General features: G+C 40.2%; 1 protein-coding gene across 1 annotated transcript; it reads right to left on the bottom strand.

Moving 5' to 3' along the window:
• Nucleotides 1-4364: 4364 nt before the first annotated feature.
• Nucleotides 4365-20523, bottom strand: LOC124273569 (integumentary mucin C.1-like). Its single transcript, XM_046708853.1, has 7 exons — nucleotides 20044-20523; nucleotides 17564-17653; nucleotides 15447-15905; nucleotides 12573-12633; nucleotides 8872-8983; nucleotides 7956-8132; nucleotides 4365-5200 (listed from the first exon to the last, which is right to left on the bottom strand). Exons 1-7 carry the CDS (start codon nucleotides 20345-20347, stop codon nucleotides 5093-5095), a joined length of 1311 nt encoding a protein of 436 aa, XP_046564809.1. The 5' UTR covers nucleotides 20348-20523; the 3' UTR covers nucleotides 4365-5092.
• Between the last annotated feature and the right edge of the window lie 192 nt (nucleotides 20524-20715).

The following is a 20715-nucleotide window of genomic DNA, read 5'->3' as shown; positions in this document are numbered from 1 at the left end:
TATTTGTTTATTTTGTCCACAATTGATACTTTGCACAGATGTTTGTATTTATTTTCATTTATTAATAAATCTGGATATCTTAATAAGATTTATTTTGTCGTACTTCTGTCAGATTATTCCAGATTTTCATTTCTCAGCTGCACATTCAAGGTGTCAAATTTATCAATTGTATATTTGCTTGATCCGTTTCCATTGGGTTTTACGAAACTTTTGCTGCATTGAGAATACTATTTACTAGCTATAGGGCTGGCTAAAATGATCGATAATCGGAAATATCATCGATCGGAAATATTATTAATGATTATCAACATAAAAACTTATGTTATAGATAATATCGTATATCAACTTTGTGAAAGAAAAAAGGTTTAATGTTCTCAGATAATATACAAACCATGACTCTTTTCATGGTCTGCTTCTGCTTCTTTGTCACAACTCACCAGTGATGTGAAATATTTTCATTTCTTGCAGACATGTTTTTGGCGTTTTTGCTCAAATTTATGTCTCCGATATTTATCGATTATTGATCTCTATTATCCATGTTAATAGCCAGCCCTACCTTTCACAAGCATTTCTAAACCAACAGTGATGTAAGATTGCTACACACTTGTGACTTAAGTTATGAAAAGGGGAGGATTATGAAAAATATTTAAACATAATTCTGCCATGCCCACACCCCATCTATATTTACACTATTTTATACACATGTCTATTGACTCATGATATCAGTAGGGTTTAAAAAACTGATACTACATTGATCAGCATCGTAACACATAATCTCACTGACATGCTGACAAGTCACGGTTGGTATACAATAGATTAGGTACGTAAGTACATCTGAGTGCACATCCGTCACCAGTGATGTATTTATTACATGTATATTACATGTGTGGCCGACATGTTCATTAACCCGTAACCTGTGACAATGACATCATCCCATTGTCATTGGGAATTTTAAACCTTTGAAAAAAACTCATTTGACGTCATCTCACACATTTGTGTTGTTGTGTGGTCATCTGACTCGTGTGATCTCACCCTGATCAAGTGAGTTTGTTCAACATTGTCTCTGGTCACCTACCAGTGAATGGGTACCCGGTGGGAAAAGTCATATGACTGTTAACCTTGCTGAAGATCAATTTTATCCAGGGATTGTGGGAATTACAGGGAAATTGTGCACTTGGCCACAACGACTTGCGGAAACTGTTCGTAATTGACTGGAATAATCAAATAATTGATGTGACCTGTTAGGATTGCAGAAAACAAAAATAACAGCACTCGAGTTATAATACAGCGTATCAGCTACAAGTGGAAGGAAACTTTTGAGAACTGGTGGGGTGCTGGCAGATCTACAACTGGATTCGAACTGACGTCCATAGGCTTCTGGCGTAGACAAAGGTCTCAACTGTACTAACCGTTCTTCACACAAAGGTTGTTTATTGTACGATTTTCCCCCACATTTAGCCGAGGGTCACAAGGTTGCTTTCGGTAGTTTATTTATGGTTCTTAAGGAATTGTACATGTCATATGGGTTAGAACTGTTCCTCAGTAACCCATGCTTGTATTGAAAAGCGACGAACGGAATCGAGTGGTCAGGCTCGCTAACTTGGTTGACAAATGTCATCGTATCCTAATTGTGCAGATCGATGCTCATGCTGTTGATCACTGGATTGTCTCGTCCAGACTCGAATATTTGCAGATCGCCGCCATATAGCTGAATAGCGAATGTTTTGATACGATATATGTTGTCTCTAGAATCCGACACAGTTGAAGTCGGATTGGTGGAACGCATATTCAGATGAACGTTAACGTTAATTTCTGACTTAGATGACACACGTCGATGCTCATAATTGACCACTGAGTTGTCTAGCTTTCGCTCGTCACGTCGAAGAACTGGGTTCAATTCATTACATATGTACAATGTGCGAGGCCCATTTCTCGTGTCCTCCTCTGTGATATTGCTGGATATTGCTTAAAAGAACCACACTCACTCACTCACTGAAACACACCCCAAAACCCCACTCACCCACTCACCCACTCACTCACTCACTCACTCCAATATTTTAATCATGGCGAACACATAACATGAAGACAATTCCCGATGGTGCAGACATGTAAATATAATGAGCAAGATTCAACACTACGCAGTCGGACACCCTCCACAATGACACATATTCGCACAATAAATAATGATGAAAACCGTCTTGTGCAGAGTCATATTTTATTAAGAAATTAACTTGGTATTGCGTCTATACATTTAAAGTGAGTGTATGAGTGAGTGAATTAAAATTTTACGTCACATCGGTAATTTCAGGAATATAGTGATATATTGAGAATTATACAATTCAAGAGATTGTGGGTTAAAACGTGGTCTAGTGGTCATGTTAAAACATACAACAATTAGTCTGCTACTACAGGTCATCTACAGGTCCGTCCCGTCGTCTAGTGGTCATGTTAAAACATACAACAAATAATCTGCTACTACAGGTCATCTACAGGTCTGTCCCGTGGTCTAGTGGTCATGTTAAAACATACAACAAATAATCAGCTACTACAGGTCATCTACAGGTCCGTCCTGTGGTCTAGTGGTCATGTTAAAACATACAACAAATAATCTGCTACTACAGGTCATCTACAGGTCCGTCCTGTGGTCTAGTGGTCATGTTAAAACATACAACAAATAATCAGCTACTACAGGTCATCTACAGGTCCGTCCTGTGGTCTAGAGGTCATGTTAAAACATACAACAATTAATCTGCTACTACAGGTCATCTACAGGTCCGTCCTGTGGTCTAGTGGTCATGTTAAAACATACAACAAATAATCAGCTACTACAGGTCATCTACAGGTCCGTCCCGTGGTCTAGTGGTCATGTTAAAACATACAACAAATAATCTGCTACTACAGGTCATCTACAGGTCCGTCCTGTGGTCTAGAGGTCATGTTAAAACATACAACAATTAATCTGCTACTACAGGTCATCTACAGGTCCGTCCTGTGGTCTAGTGGTCATGTTAAAACATACAACAAATAATCAGCTACTACAGGTCATCTACAGGTCCGTCCCGTGGTCTAGTGGTCATGTTAAAACATACAACAAATAATCTGCTACTACAGGTCATCTACAGGTCCGTCCTGTGGTCTAGAGGTCATGTTAAAACATACAACAATTAATCTGCTACTACAGGTCATCTACAGGTCCGTCCTGTGGTCTAGTGGTCATGTTAAAACATACAACAAATAATCAGCTACTACAGGTCATCTACAGGTCCGTCCCGTGGTCTAGTGGTCATGTTAAAACATACAACAAATAATCTGCTACTACAGGTCATCTACAGGTCCGTCCTGTGGTCTAGAGGTCATGTTAAAACATACAACAATTAATCTGCTACTACAGGTCATCTACAGGTCCGTCCTGTGGTCTAGTGGTCATGTTAAAACATACAACAATTAATCTGCTACTACAGGTCATCTACAGGTCCGTCCTGTGGTCTAGTGGTCATGTTAAAACATACAACAAATAATCCGCTACTACAGGTCATCTACAGGTCCGTCCCGTGGTCTAGAGGTCATGTCAAAACATACAAGAAATCATCTTCTGCAGGTCATTTTCAGGTCCGTCCCGTGGTCTTGTGAACAGAGTTCGATCCCCGGTGCGTCATAGCAACAGACTTTGAAAGGTTATATTTTTACAATGTCCCGCGATTAAACAGGGACAAGTCAACTGGGAGCCGGAATCTGGGTTTGAGTCTGGCTCGATGTCAAAATGACGTATGGTTTAAACAATGGGGGTGAACAACAAAACAGCCCGGATAAGTTCGAGCAGCAACATTGTGCATGCACGTCGCCATATAAGAAAACACACACATAAACACCACGTTGACCCCTCTCACCAGAGTGGCAGAATACGATGCAATAGAATTACAATATTATTTTGTAAAATAGCACAATAGGGCTGATATCAATGGCGTCAGAAATAATAAAATTAACCTAAAAACAACCGCGGTCAAGCTTCCAAAATAGGCCTATCCTTGATAGACTGGGTGAGAGTATGATCATACATCCATTGAAGGTATTATATGATGCTTCAGAGATAAACTGTGATAATTATTAACTGGTATTGCAACAATATTCTACTTTATACATTCACCTTGCTTTACCAATACAGGAACCTGTACCATGAGAGGCTGGGTGAAACTAGGATCATATATCCCAAGTAGGTACACGATGCTTCAGAGATAAAACGGTGATAATTATTAACTGGTATTGCAACAATATTTTACATAGTACACTCACCTTCATTTACCAATGCATGAATCGTTAAAGTGAAAAGAGTAAAATGTTGTCGAAAGTTAATGAACAAATATTACTACTGACAAATTTGTATTAATTGAATACAACTTCATATGTTAGCAATCTATTGAAGGGTATTAGCATGCCACAATCTAATTAAAATAGATTTTATTTACACAGATGTTACTTATACCTCCATATATGATATACAATCGTTACTCAGACTGTGATATTGTCTTGTGAAGTTCCAATCCTCGTTGGATACAGTTTATACAACTATATTAATGGTTTATTTAGAGGATTAGTAGCACGCTGGTCGTTTACGTTCAGTTAACATTTTCTGCATTTACACCATTTACCAAAATCATTTCAAATTATCAAACTATCATGGTTAAAGTATATACAAAGCTCAATTAAATTCATGTAAAAAAATCTTCTATCATGAAAGTATCATTACATCAATCTACGCAATTAGGATCCAATGATATCTGCCAAGCAGGTCAGCGTGCCTGTTAGCCGCCTCTTACGACAAGCATGGATTGCTGAAGACCAATTCTAACCCGGATCTTCACGGGTCCCACGTAAGGGTGAGTGAGTTTAATTTTACGCCTCTTTCTTAGCAATGTCAATGTGGGGAACACCAAAATGGGCTTCACACATTGTACATAAATGGGGAATCGAACCCGGGCGAACGCGTTCACCACTAGGCTACACCACCATCCCCAAGTTAGTAAGACGAGTCCTGTGGTCAACGGTATCGAACAGAATCATTGCTGCACCATCGGTGTCGACGGCTTGAAGAGTTTCATTCTTCACCAACCCATGCTTGTCGTATATCGTCTATCTCTACAGCTCCTCCCGAGAAAAAAGGATCCACCCACAGCCGGATGACGTCAGACGTGAAGCTCGGCACCTGAAACATAAGGCAATGTTTAATTAACGACGAAACAACCAAAAAAGGATTATCATCTAATGGAGGGTGTTGTCGGTGCAATAAAGCAATCTGATACACTTGGAATCCAAATCTGATAACTATGCAAACACGGGTTTGTAAACAAACATGGTTGCCCCCATTCTCAAAATTAGTGATTCTGTAAGAATTGACGACAGAGGTTCTGGAGTCGTTACTGCAGTAATTAATTGACTTTGGAAAACATGAAACGGAGAAGTTCGTTCAAATTGGAGGTACGGATTATGAGGTACCGGTGACAGGCTATCGTCTAAGAAAGGTACCAACCAAAGATTTCGATCTATCGATCACAACAAAGAAGACGACGAATCGATTCCGTCAGGTATCAGAAACTGATACTGATGAGGTGATTACTCGCAATGAAAATAGAAAAAACTACCAAGAAATCCCTGCATGATTTTGTTGTTCTTTTTAGACAGAAAGATCTGATTTTAGGCATGAGTTATGTTTGCACTGCATTAGCGACTAGTCACAACCATATGCTGCTGTCATGAACGACCTTCACTCTGTTGTATAGCTAAGTATTCTTACGCGAATGCTCGATTCTCTTCATATATAAATTCACGTACGATTTGCTTCTTTTTTAGAGCAATTGTAAGAATGACATTATATGATAAAGAGATTATTAACATCGTGTGTTTACCTATCATTTATTTCATATATTAGGAATAAAAAATATGTATTATGCTCGCTAAAGGTCAAATACAATTTCTATTCCTAATATATGATATTAATGATACGGAAACACACGATGTTAATAATCTCTATTTCTGTGATGCTGTGGCTTTGCTATGTGGCGTTGGTATGTGACGTCGGTATGTGGCGTTGGTATGTGGCGTTGGTATGTGGCGTTGGTATGTGGCATTGGAATGTGACGTTGGTATGTGACGTCGGTATGTGGCGTTGGTGTGTGGCGTTGGTATGTGACGTCGGTATGTGGCGTTAGTATGTGACGTCGGTATGTGACGTCAGTATATGACGTTGGTATGTGGCGTTGATACGTGACGTCAGTATGTGACGTCGGTATGTGGCGTTGATATGTTACGTTGGTTAGTGGCGTTTGTATGTGACGTTGGCATGTTGGTCTGTGACGTTAATTTGGCAATTCTGAGTTGGGTTAGAATAGTGCTACCGAACATATTCACAACAACTTCATGGATGTCTCAACAGTGTGAGATGTTTCTTGTGAATTGTAAAAAATGTTATCGATGAGTAAGGCAGTATTATGTCTGACGCAGTGGTACGAAGAATGTTGAAGACTTTATACTTAACCTAAGCCAGTTATCATTTGCATGACCAGGTACCCCAAGTCAAACGCCATCTTTGTGGCAAAGTACCTTGAGGCATATACCCTCTGTATGGCCAGTATCTTGAGGCATATACCCTCTGTATTGCCAGTATTTTGAGGCATATGCCCTCTGTGTGGCCAGTACCTTGAGGCATATGCCCTCTGTATGGCCAGTACCTTGAGGCATATGCCCTCTGTATGGCCAGTACATTGAGGCATATACCCTCTGTATGGCCAGTACCTCGAGGCATATGCCCTCTGTATGGCCAGTACCTTTAGGCATATACCCTCTGTATGGCCAGTACATTGAGGCATATACCCTCTGTATGGCCAGTACCTTGAGGCATATGCCCTCTGTATGGCCAGTACCTTGAGGCATATACCCTCTGTATGGCCAGTACATTGAGGCATATACCCTCTGTATGGCCAGTACCTTGAGGCATATACCCTCTGTATGGCCAGTACCTTGAGCCATATACCCTCTGTATGGCCAGTACATTGAGGCATATACCCTCTGTATGGCCAGTACCTTGAGGCATATACCCTCTGTATGGCCAGTACCTTGAGGCATATACCCTCTGTATGGTACCAGCATATACCCTCTGTATGGCAGTATGAGGCATATACCCTCTGTATGGCCAGTACCTTTAGGCATATGCCCTCTGTATGGCCAGTACCTTGAGTCAAATAAGCTCTGTATGGCCAGTACCTTGAGGCATATACCCTCTGTATGGCCAGTACCTTGAGGCATATACCCTCTGTGTGGCCAGTACCTTGAGGCATATACCCTCTGTATGGCCAGAACCTTTAGGCATATACATGTACCCTCTGTATGGCCAGTATCTTGAGGCATATACCCTCTGTATGGCCAGTACCTTGAGGCATATATCCTCTGTATGGTCAGTACCTTGAGGTATATGCCCTCTGTATGGCCAGTTCCTTGAGTCAAATAAGCTCTGTTCGACCAAGTAACTCGAACCATATCCCATCTGTGTGGCCCGGTATCCCGAGTCCAAAGATAGGAAATGAGTAGGGACGTTTCGTATTGTCAGGCGATTAATTGCTTTTGTTTAGGGTCTATGCACCACTATGCCACTTTGATGTTTGGCTATTTGTTGTTTAACGCCGCACTCTGCAATATTCCAGCTATATGGCGACGGTCCCTACATAATCCAGTCTGGACCAGACAATCCAGTGATCAGCAGCATGAGCATCGATCTACGCAATTGGGATACGATAACATGTGTTAACAAGTCAGCGAGCCTGACCGCCTGATCCCGTTAGTCGACTCTAACGACAAACACTGGTTGTTAAAGACCAGTTCTAACCCAGATCTCCACGGATTGCATCAATAAGATGCTATGCACAGATAACATAGATTGGGGAAAAGGGGGGAGAATAAGTACTTACACTGTTCAGAGTGACTTTAAAGATTCGGGCGTCAGAAAGGAAAGGAACATGGATGGAATAATACGCAGACACATATTGCCCATCAGGTTTCATAATCTCCACCTTCCACGTTGGGCCTGCGCGGTACGTCTCATACACGTGCACTTCCGTGATGTAGAGTTTCATGGCGAACTTCAACTGCAAACACATATGACTGAACAAGATCACAAATGGATTTGTAACTCCTGACGGCCAGTTTCACGATCTCCAATTATCGCACAGCTGGGATATTAAGCCCGTTCACGAGATCACGAGATCACGAGATCACGAGATCCCTTACGATATTTGATAGTAACTCCAGACGGCATAACTTAGCTTCAAACGTTTTCAAACCACAATACTTAGACATAGAGATTCCTGCTCTAAGACGGGAAGGTCACACACACTCAGATGCACACACAGGCACAAGCGTACACAAGCACACACACACGTACATACATGCATGTACTAACACATACACACATGCTTACAAACACACTTACTTTTCACACATACACACACATGCATACATACCTACACATACAGACAGACAGACATACAGACACACACACACACACACACATACCTACATACCTACCTACCTACCTACCTACCTACCTACCTACATACATACATACATACATACATACATACATACATACATACATACATACATACATACATACATACATACATACATACATACATACATACATACATACATACATACATACATACATGCATACATGCATACATGCATACATGCATACATACATACATACATACATACATACATACATACATACATACATACATACATACATACATACATACATACATACATACATACATACATACATACATACATACATACATACATACATACATACATGCTCACCTTTATATATTGGTTGTATTTCAGGCTGTGTAGATTAGACTGCCCCCACGCTTTAACGTTGTGGCCGTAGGTAGGGTACACATCCGGCTCTCCAAGCGCTTCGGTTGCGGCGCTGACAAACATGAAATGTTATCATCTGAGTATGTGTGTGTGTGTGTGTGTGTGTGTATGAGAGAGAGAGAGTGAGAGAGAGAGAGAGAGATTTGTGTGTCGTCTGTGTGTAAGATATGATGTGGCGTGTCTGTGTGATATTGATGTGGGTGTGTGATATTGAAGTGGTGTGTGTATCTGTGTGTGTGATATTTATGTGTGTTTCTGGTATCGATATGGTGTGTGTATGTGATATTGACTTGTGTATCTGTGTTTGTGATAGTAATATGTGTGTGATATTGATGTAGTGTATGTATCTATGTGTGATGTTGATGTGATGTGTGTATCTGTGTGTGATATCGATGTGGTGTGTGTGATATTGATGTTGTTAGTGTATCTGTGTGTGATATTGATGTGGTTAGTGTATCTGTGTGTGATATCGATGTTGTTAGTGTATCTGTGTGTGTGATATTGATGAGTGTATCTGTGTGTGTGATATTGATGAGTGTATCTGTGTGTGTGATATTGATGAGTGTATCTCTGTGTGTGATGTTGGTGTGTGTATCTCTGTGTGTGATATTGGTGTGTGTATCTGTGTGAAATATTGATGTGGTTAGTGTATATGTGTGTAAAAATGGTTGTGTGAATCTGTGTGTGTGATGTTGATGTGTGTATCTGTGTGTATGATATTGATGTGTGTTTATGTGGTTAGTGTATCTGTGTGTGTGATATTAATTTGTGTATCTGTGTCTGTGTGCTATTAATGTGGTTAGTGTATCTGTGTTTTTGATATTGATGTGTGTATCTGTGTGTGCGATATTGATGTGATGTGTATCTGTGTGTATAATGTTAATGTGGTGTTTGTATCTGTGTGTGATATTGATATGTGTTTATATTTGTGTGTGATGTTCATATGTGTTTATCTGTGTGTGCTATATGTGTGTGTATCTGTGTGTGTAATATTGATGCCTGCATCTGTGTGTGTGTGATATTGATATGTGTTTATCTGTGTGTGATATTGATGCGTGTATCTCTGTGTGTGATATTGATGTAGTGTGCATCTGTGAGTGTGATATTGATGTGTGTATCTGTGTGTGATATTGGTGTGTGTATCTGTGTGATATTGATGTGGTGTTTGTATCTGTGTGTGTTATATTCATGTTTGTATTTGTGTGTGATATTGATGTGGTGTTTATATACGTGTGTGCATGATATTGATGTGGTTAGTGTATCTATTTTTTTATATTGATGTGTGTATCTGTGTGGGTGATATTGATGTCTGTTTATCTATTTTTCTGATATTGACGTGTGTTTATCTGTGTGACTAATATTGATGTGATGTTTGTATATGTGTGTGTGATATTGATGTGTGTATCTGTGTGTTTATCTGTGTGTGATATTGACGTGGTTAGTGTATCTGTATATGTGATATAAATATGTGTATCTGTGTCTGTGTGATATTAATGTGGTTAGTGTATCTGTGTTTTTGATATTGATGTGTGTATCTGTGTGTGTGATATTGATGTGGTGTTTGCATCTGTGTGTGTGATATTAATGTGTTTATCTGTGTGTATGATGCTGATGTGGTGTTTGTATCTCTGTGTGATATTGATATGTGTTTATCTTTGTGTGTGTGATGTTCATATGTGTTTATCTGTGTGTGATGTTTATGTGTGTATCTGTTTGTGTGATATTGATATGTGTTTATCTGTGTGTGATATTGATGCGTGGATCTGTGAGTGTAATGTTGATGCGTGTATCTCTGTGTGTGTGATATTGATGTGGTGTGTGCATCTGTGTGTGTGATATTGATGTGTGTATCTGTGTGTGATATTGGTGTGTGTATCTGTGTTATATTGATATGGTGTTTGTATCTCTGTGTGTGATATTGATGTGTGTATTTGTGTGTGATATTGATGTGTTTATTTACGTGTGTGTATAATATTGGTGTGGTTAGTGTATCTGTTTTTTACATTGATGTATGTATCTGTGTGTGATATTGATGTGTTTATCTGTGTGTGATATTGATGTGTGTTTATCTGTGTGTGTGATATTGATGTGTGTTTATCTGTGTGTGTGATATTGATGTGTGTTTATCTGTGTGACTAATATTGATGTGGTGTTTGTATCTGTGTGTGTGTGATATTTATGTGTGTGTATCTGTGTGTGTGATATTGATGTTCGCTTATCTCCGTGTGTGATATTGATGTGTGTGTATCTGTGTGTCTGATATTGATGTGGTTTTTGTATTTATTACCCACGAGGTCAACGTATTGGTAGTTGCATACTAATCTCGTACGTCACACGAGTGTCGTATCGCGTTGACCTGTGTCGTCACGACTTGACCTGAGATTCTAACGATTTGATTGGATAACCGATTACCTCTCAATTAGGTCACATTCTGACGTAACTATTTTTTCATTCATAACAAATACGTGAATTCATTAATTCTACAACTTAAATGCATTGTGGGAATGTAAACATTGCGAACGTTGCCGTGTCGCTGTTTAATTGTGAGTCGAACTGAGACATTATATCCGTCGAAAAACATAAACGCAATGTTTCCACCAGTGATGTTAGCCGAATGAAGCAACTGGAAACCAAGAAACGATGTGCTACGGAGTAGTTTACTGTAGGAGGCTGTACGAGGCGATGACAACTGACATGCATCGTGACGTCGGTTACCAAGGCAGTGACGCCATTACATTGTGACGTCATGCAAATATTGTACTACAGTACAAAACTCTTCCGCAACCTCTATGAACCGGTTTCGGTTTGAAACCAAAAAACATAACAAAAATACGCTATTTTGTCAATTTAATGCATGTAAGGCGTGGGTAATAAATAAAATACCACACTCGGTCTCTTTACATACGAATTATACGAAACTCGTGACCTTCCTATGTTAACTGACCTCGCTTTCGCTCGGTCAGATAGCATAGGAAGGCCACTCGTTTCGTATAATTCGTATGTAATGAGACCTCGTGTAGTATTCTCTATGTATGTGTCTGATATTGATGAGGTGTGTGTGATTTTAATGTAGTGTTTGTATCTCTGTGTGTGATATTGATGTGATGTGTGCATCTGTGTGTGATATTGATATGGCCTCTGTGTGTGTGTGTGTTCGTGTGCGCGCGCGCGTGTGTATGTGTGATAGATATGCGATAAAGATAAAGAACCTCTTCTTCTTTTTGGATGACATACACTTCTATTATATCCAAAACAGTCTTTAGGTCAATGTAATTAAATGAGCTGGTGATAAGTTTCGTTTGGAAACTAATAATGCTAATACTTTTATTATCTTTTGCCAAGATGATTACGTGTGCGGATTTAGCAGGTGCGCGTGATTGCTCGAAAATAACAAGAACCGTCAGTTTATGCTACATGAAATGAATTTGTGCAGTGATAAAGGGCTACTTTCACATTTTATGAGTTTTGCAGTCGTGGTGTTATGTCTTCCAAAATGACGACACATATAAAAATCTCCACAAACAAACTGTTTACGCGCTACTTTCTGCATCTTTCGATGTCTTTAGTCTGACGAATCTGAAAACAAAGTATCCTGGTCATTGATTAGTGTATTGAAGATAAAAACGGTAAAAAATAGTTACTTGACTCCAGAGTCCCCCTGTGACGAGAAGCCCAACACAGCCATCGCCCACAGTCCCACCTCTACAATAAAGACAAGATGTAGATTAGAATTTGTACATCAACTACCACTTGTTACGAATGGTAACCATGGGTGGTAGGTAGCCGAGTGGTTCACGCATTCGCTCGTCACATCGGAGTCCTGGGTTCAATTATTTACCTGCTACTTGTTGCCTTACCAATAATACGAATGGTAACCATGGATGGTGGGTAGCCGAGTGGTTCACGCATTCGCTCGTCACATCGGAGTCAATCAATCTTTTTTCATACTGGAGGCCACAGGCCCATAGTATACAAGAACATAGTACACAATATCATAGAAAAGAATACAAATAGTCAAATCACAATATGTCATATTGCATCAAAATGTATCACATCATATAACATCGCATTACACATACTTTGTCGTATCACATCATATCTATCACCCCATATTACATCATGTCATATCATACCATGTATCATATCATATCATATCGCACCACATCATACCATATCGTAACAAAGAGCAATATGAGTACTACATTCTATGAATTATTATGTTTATTTCTTAGAGACAATGCTTGATAGATAAAGGTTGACAACTTACGGATAAGAACATTGTCATCAGTACTCATTAACAAAGAAAATTACACCCTTTCGGGATATACAGAATAATATCTTGGGACATTTTTTTTCTTTACTAACAATATAATGGGCAAATTAAGAGGAAGTGATATTCATCTTCTACACAATTAAGATCACAAAATGTACAAATTCTATTTTCCCTCTCTATTTTATGATATCTCCCTGTTTCGATTGCCAAGTCATGTGAGGAACACCTAAACCGAGCAAAAGCCTTTCGAAATTTCTTGATATTTAGTGAGAGCAGATAATTCTCTCTGTATATATGGGATTTAAACATTCTATAATAGAAACATTTACTTGACAATGACAGTGCTCCTACCCATTCTTGTGTATATATATCTTTGAGCCTTTGAGTAACATTATTCACAAAATTTGCATGAAAGTCAACATTTTGCCTTTGCCATACCTCCCCAAAACCTATTGTATTTAACAATTCTCGAATGTTAGTCACCCAGTTAGTCTTCCCGTTGTTATCGTACATTAACATCATATCATAACACTGTCTAGGGTATCTATCAGATGGCATATATAACAGACGTATCCAATATTTTATTATTCTATCTTTAGCAAATATGTGTATTGGAAATCTTCCACAATCTCCATATACCATGGCATTAGGGGTACTTACTTTCACTCCTAAAAATTTCTTGCAAGTATATAAATGTATTTTCTCAATTACGTCAATATTATTGAAACCCCATACCTCTGAACCATACAATAGAATGGGAAGGATTTTTGTATCAAATATTTTGAAAAAAGAATGATAATCAATATCTACGAGTTTGTAAATGCTTTTGAGAACCCCAATAAGAACCTTTTAGGCTAGTGTGGAACAATATTTAGCATGTGCTGAAAAGCCAAGACGATTAGTGAAGTAGACTCCAAGGTATTTATATGATTGTGTGACTTGGAGCGGCTCTCCTTTATAATACCATTTTCCGTTTTAGATAGTTTGCCCCCAATTTTTGAATACGACTATTCTAGTTTTCTCAAAATTAACAGTTAATCCTGACTCATTCCAATAATGTTCCAACTCAAGTATATGCCTTTGTAATCCAACAACAGTAGTCGCAAACAGAATCATATCATCGGCAAACAACAATAAAAACAATTGTGTAAAATAGGGATGTAACTGGATACCATGAGTAACATTTTGTTGTATTATCGAAGCAAATTCATTGATGAACATTGAGAACAGGAATGGAGTCCTGGGTTCAATTATTTACCTACTACTTGTTGCCTTACCAATAATACGAATGGTAACCATGGGTGGCGGGTAGCCGAGTGGTTCACGCATTCTCTCGTCACATCGGAGTCCTGGGTTCAACTATTTACCTGCTACTTGTTGCCTTACCAATAATACGAATGGTAACCATGGGTGCTGGGTAGCCGAATGGTTCACGCATTCTCTCGTCACATCGGAGTCCTGGGTTCAATTATTTACCTTCTACTTGTTGCTTTGCCAATAATACGAATGGTAAACAGGGGTGATGGGTAGCCGAGTGGTTCACGCAATCGCTTGTCACATCGGAGTCCTGGGTTCAATTATTAATCTTCTACTTGTTGCTTTACCAATAATACGAATGGTAAACAGGGATGGTGGGTAGCCGAGTGGTTCACGCATTCGCTCGTCACATCGGAGTCCTGGGTTCAATTATTTACCTTCTACTTGTTGCTTTACCAATAATACGAATGGTAAACAGGGTCGATGGGTAGCCGAGTGGTTCACGCAATCGCTTGTCACATCGGAGTCCTGGGTTCAATTATTAATCTTCTATTTGTTGCCTTACCAATAATACGAATGGTAATCAGGCGTGGCGGGTAGCCGAGTGGTTCACGCATTCTCACGTCACATCGGAGTCCTGGGTTCAATTATTTACCTTCTACTTGTTGCTTTACCAATAATACGAATGGTAAACAGGGGTGGTGGGTAGCCGAACGGTTAACGCTTTCTCTCGTCACAACGAAGTTCCGGGTTCAATCCCCTCATATGAACTGTGTGCAAATACCATTTGTGGTGGTTCCCTCCCCACATGTTAGATATTGAAACTTCACTGTTTCATTTGCTGAAGATTGACAGCACGTGTTTTCTAAATGAATAAAATCTTTTAGGTAAAGGTTTAACCACTGTCAAATTATATTTTCGCTTAATTATATTATATTTTGAGAATGGTTTGAGGATGATGCATTATTACAGACGAGTTTCATACCTTGTGATGTAGCCGGCGTAGTTGTCGTTGGTGTAGTCGTGGTAGTGGATGTAGTTGCAGTTGTTGATGAAGTACTAGTAGTAGGAGGAGATGGAGTGGTAGTAGTAGTAGTAGTAATAGTAGCAGCAGCAGTAGCAGTAGCAGCAGTAGTAATAGTAGAAAAAGTCGTAGGTGGTATAGTAGTAGATGGGGTGGTAGTAGTAGGTGGAGTCGTATGCGGAGTAGCAGAAGCAGTAGTGGAAGAAACAGAAGTACTCGTAGGAGCAATGTTGGTGAGGAAGGCAGTCGTCATGGTATCGGTAGTTGTGGCAGAGGTTGAGAATTTTGACGAGGTAGTTGTCGCCAATGCAGTTGATGCAGATGTCATTGTTGTCATAGCCGCTACAGCGGGAGACGTTGTGGAGTCTGTAGTTGTAGTCATTGGAGTTGCAGCATTGATGGTTGATGTGGACGAAACACCTTAACTGTTATCTGTACTATTATTCGTCAAGTTATACAGTGAAGAGGTTTAGGTCAGAATTACGGAAGAATTACGAATGTTTTCTCTTTTAAGTGGCAATATCTACAAAACTGGAATTGGGATTCGTTCACCAAATAATAAGGCAAAATAATCTTGACTTACATTTTACAGAGTAACTTCTTATGAACATGCTGAATGTGACTCAAAGAAACAAAAATAGATTTCACGGCCACCGACAAAGGGCAGGCATTTACAAAACCTTTGGAATTATCTCTTATGACATATGGACCGTTAATCATCTAAATTGGGCAACATAAATTTGTCCATTAGGAAATCATAAATCTACCCATTTCAGGTTATTTCTACTCAAACATGGGTAATTCTTATATTTCCACTTCAGGTTCGGTCTGTTCAAACATAGGTAATACTAAAATTTCACCAAACGGAAATAATTAAATTACCCATCTCATTTCCGGTCACATCTCATTTCCGGTCACATCTAATTTCCGGTCAAGTCTTTGAAGGGAAGTCATTACGGTTCGTATTTCAGGGTCGTTGAAGTCACCAAAGGGAAATCGTTACATTACCCATCTCAGTGTTTGTAGGGAAACACCGCCTCCGTGGTGTAGCGTTTAGAGCGTTCGCCCGGAGAGCGGAAGGTCGCGGGTTCGATCCCCGACCGCGTCATACCAAAAGACGTTAAAATATGGTACTTGTTGGTCCCTGCCTGGCGCTCGGCATTAATGGGTACAACAAGGCCTGGTCTGCTCGGAGTCAGTATAAGGCGTCTGAGTCTGGTATTCATGCTTCACTGCGACGTGGTATCTCAGTGGGCTAGCACTATTAAACCAGCTTCAGTCTGGGCTAGTACAAGCAGCCGCACATGCACATACACACGCATGCACGTCGTCATATGAGCGAAATATTCTCAAGCACGACGTTAAACCCAATTTCACCTCACCTCACCTCACCTTACCTCACCTCACCTCACCTCACCTCACCTCACCTCACCTCACCTCACCTCACCTCACCTTGTAGGGAAAGAAGCATATAAAAGAGATAAATCTGTCACAGAAGCATGACACACACGGCCGATTAGAGGAAAACTGATACATACAAAAGCCACTCTTTTCAGGTAACATTTCACCATACGGTACCAGTTTGCTGTGAAATCAACATTACATAAAGAGGCGAATAACGGGATTGGCAGGCTCGCACACGTGGTTGATTGAGGTCATCGTATCCCAATTGCGTAAAAATGCTCAAAGCCATCACTGGTTTGATAGGCCCAGATTCGATCGATAATTTACAGAGAACCGTCACACAGTGGGAAACCCGCCAATGAAAAGAAGGACAAATCGAAAAATACTAGTGTTCAACCTTTTCATTTTGATTGGTCTGTTAGTTGTTGTTTTACGCCGCACTCAACAGTCTTCCAGCTCTATGGCGGCTGTCTGTAAATAATGGAGTCTTGACCAGACAATCCAGTGATCAACAGCTTGAGCATCGATCTACGCAATTGGGATACGACAGTGAGCCTGACAACCCAATCCCATTAGTCACCTATTACGACACGCATGGGTTACTGAAGATCAATTCTAACCCGGATCTTCACGGGTCTTTCAATGCATGTCTACTATAACATTGGTCTTGGTACCTTCATGCGTTGTCGTAAGGACAGTCGGAGTGAGTGTTGTTGTTGTTGTTGTGTACGCCGTTGTTGTTGTTGTCATCTGGGGTACTGCACCTGTTCGATAAACAATGCATCCTACTACAAGTTGGAATCCAAGGTATGATTCATCATATCACTATCCAAATTATATAAGCTGGTTTGGTTTGTTGTTTAACGCCGCACATAGCAATATTCCAGCTCTATGGTGGTGTTCTATAAATAATCGAGCCTGGACCAGACAATCCAGTGTTCAACAGCATGACCACCCGATCCCATTAATCAACTCTTACAACACGCATGGTTTGCTAAAAACCAATCATCAGGTATATCTTACCTTGGTGGTACTAGATGTCAGTGTCAGGTATATCTTACCTTGGTGGTAGTAGATGTCTGTGTCAGCTATATCATACCTTGGTGGTAGTAGATGTCTGTGTCAGGTATATCATACCTTGGTGGTAGTAGATGTCAGTGTCAGGTATATCTTACCTTGGTGGTAGTAGATGTCTCTCTCAGGTATATCATACCTTGGTGGTAGCAAATGTCAGTGTCAGGTATATCTTACCTTGATGGTAGTAGATGTCAGTGTCAGGTATATCATACCTTGGTGGTAGTAGATGTGAGTGTCAGGTATATCATACCTTGGTGGTAGCAAATGTCAGTGTCAGGTATATCTTACCTTGATGGTAGTAGATGTCAGTGTAAGGTATATCATACCCTGATGGTAGTAGATGTCAGTGTCAGGTATATCTTACCTTAGTGGTAGTAGATGTCTGTGTCAGGTATATCATACCTTGGTGGTAGTAGATGTGAGTGTCAGGTATATCATACCTTGGTGGTAGCAAATGTCAGTGTCAGGTATATCTTACCTTGATGGTAGTAGATGTCAGTGTAAGGTATATCATACCTTGGTGGTAGTAGATGTGAGTGTTAGGTATATCTTACCTTGGTGGTAGTAGATGTCAGTGTCAGGTATATCATACCCTGATGGTAGTAGATGTCAGTGTCAGGTATATTTTACCTTGGTGGTAGTAGATGTCAGTGTCAGGTATATCTTACCTTGGTGGTAGTAGATGTCAGTGTCAGGTATATCTTACCTTGGTGGTAGTAGATGTCAGTGTCAGGTATATTTTACCTTAGTGGTAGTAGATGTCAGTGTCAGGTATATCTTACCTTGGTGGTAGTAGATATGAGTGTCAGGTATATCTTACCTTGGTGGTAGTAGATGTCTGTGTCAGGTATATCTTACCTTGGTGGTAGTAGATATGAGTGTCAGGTATATCTTACCTTGGTGGTAGTAGATGTCTGTGTCAGGTATATCTTACCTTGGTGGTAATAATAATAATAATAATAATCTACTTTTATAGCGCCGAGTTCCAGCTAGGCTGCTCACAGGCGCTTGTGCAGATAGTCTATTTCATTTCAAATAGATGTGTCTTTAAATGTTTTCGAAAAGTTGGTAGACTTGGGGCGGATTTTAGCGACATAGGGAGGTTGTTCCATAGCATGGGAGCTGCACATTCAAAGCAGCGGTCCCCGTATTTGGTCCTGGATGGTCTGGTGATAAGCAGATCTTTATCTTGTGATCTAAGAGTTCTTGTTGGTCTATGGTTGTTTAGAAGAGATGACAAGTAAGATGGAGCAGTGTTGGTCTTCAGGCACTTGTAGATAATGGTAAGCACCTTGAATTTTATGCGTCTGGCAACGGGTAGCCAATGCAGTTCTCTTAACCTGGGGGTGATGTGGTCTCTTCGAGGACAACGAGTTATTATCCTGGCGGCTGTGTTTTGTATAACCTGGAGTCGATGAACCAGGGAAGCTGTTATCCCAAACAAAAGTGAATTGGCATAGTCAAGGCGAGATATGACTGTTGCTTGAGTGAGAGTTTTGGTCGGTTTCATCTGAAAGATATCGTCTTAGTTTACCAATCTGATGAAGATGATAGTGAGAAGACTGGCACATTTGGGTGACCTGCTTGTTCATGGTCATGTGGGAGTCAAAAACAACTCCTAGATTCTTCACTTGGGAAGAGGCAGGCACATTCACAGGTCCAATATTGACTGAGAATTCTGTCATACGTTCCTGTAAGTGCTTTGGCCCAGCAATGAATACTTCCGTTTTGTTGTCATTTAGTTTGAGAAAGTTAATTCTCATCCAAGTTCTGATGTCACTGATGCAGCTTTCCAGCTTCGTTATCTTGTCTTGAAGTGATACAATCCTGGAGGCGATACAGCTCTGGGTGTCATCTGCAAAGCACTGAAAGTCAATGCAGTGGTTCCGGAAAACATCACCTAGTGGCAACATATAGATGGTAAACAAGAGTGGTCCAAGGACTGAACCCTGTGGAACGCCATATGATAACCACCTTTCTTCTGACACGGCCTCACCCGTAGTAGATGGTAGTAGATGTCTGTGTCAGGTATATCTTACCTTGGTGGTAGTAGATGTCAGTGTCAGGTATATCTTACCTTGGCGGTAGTAGATGTCAGTGTCCAGTGTACTGACCACTGTCAGTGTCTGTGGTAACTCACTGTAGAGGACACACTCTCCTGAGGCGGAATACGCCACAAACACACACCCTTCCTCTTGATGACACAGAACAGAACATTCTGCCCGACTGGGAACCGTCGTGTTCCTTACAACGTAATCTGTGGCGGTTTTGCCACTGAATACAAGGTTAAACACCTCGTCTACACAGATACTACTTCCCAGAGTACATATAAATACACAGTTCAGCATGACCAAAACAAAAAAGTTGACATTGATGGACATTATTGGAAACCAATTGCACTGTCACAGAGACTATCTGCGCCTTCTGATCACCAAACACTGAAACACTTTAACCTTGCTCCTTGTAAGAAATATCCATTCGTTGTGTAAATCATCTGACGAGTAGGAAACGCATAAATGAGCCGTGAAAAAAATTGACACTTGCCATTTAATTAATTAAATGTGAATTCTGCACGAATTGTGCATGGAATTACTTCACTGTAGCGGTGAGAAGTTGTGTGAAAATATACGTGAATGCATGACCGAAAGAAAAGGTACTTATAAAGAAGAAAAAATGAACCGTATGAACACACGTGCAAATGTACACTCGTCCGTTGTTAAAGATCCTATAGTTAAGCAAGTACAGCCTC

Source organism: Haliotis rubra, unplaced genomic scaffold, assembly GCF_003918875.1.
Source record: "Haliotis rubra isolate DU_JTF1 unplaced genomic scaffold, ASM391887v1 Scf182, whole genome shotgun sequence".
Classification (NCBI taxonomy): Eukaryota; Metazoa; Mollusca; class Gastropoda; order Lepetellida; family Haliotidae; genus Haliotis; species Haliotis rubra.
This window is presented reverse-complemented; position numbering and strand designations above follow the sequence as displayed.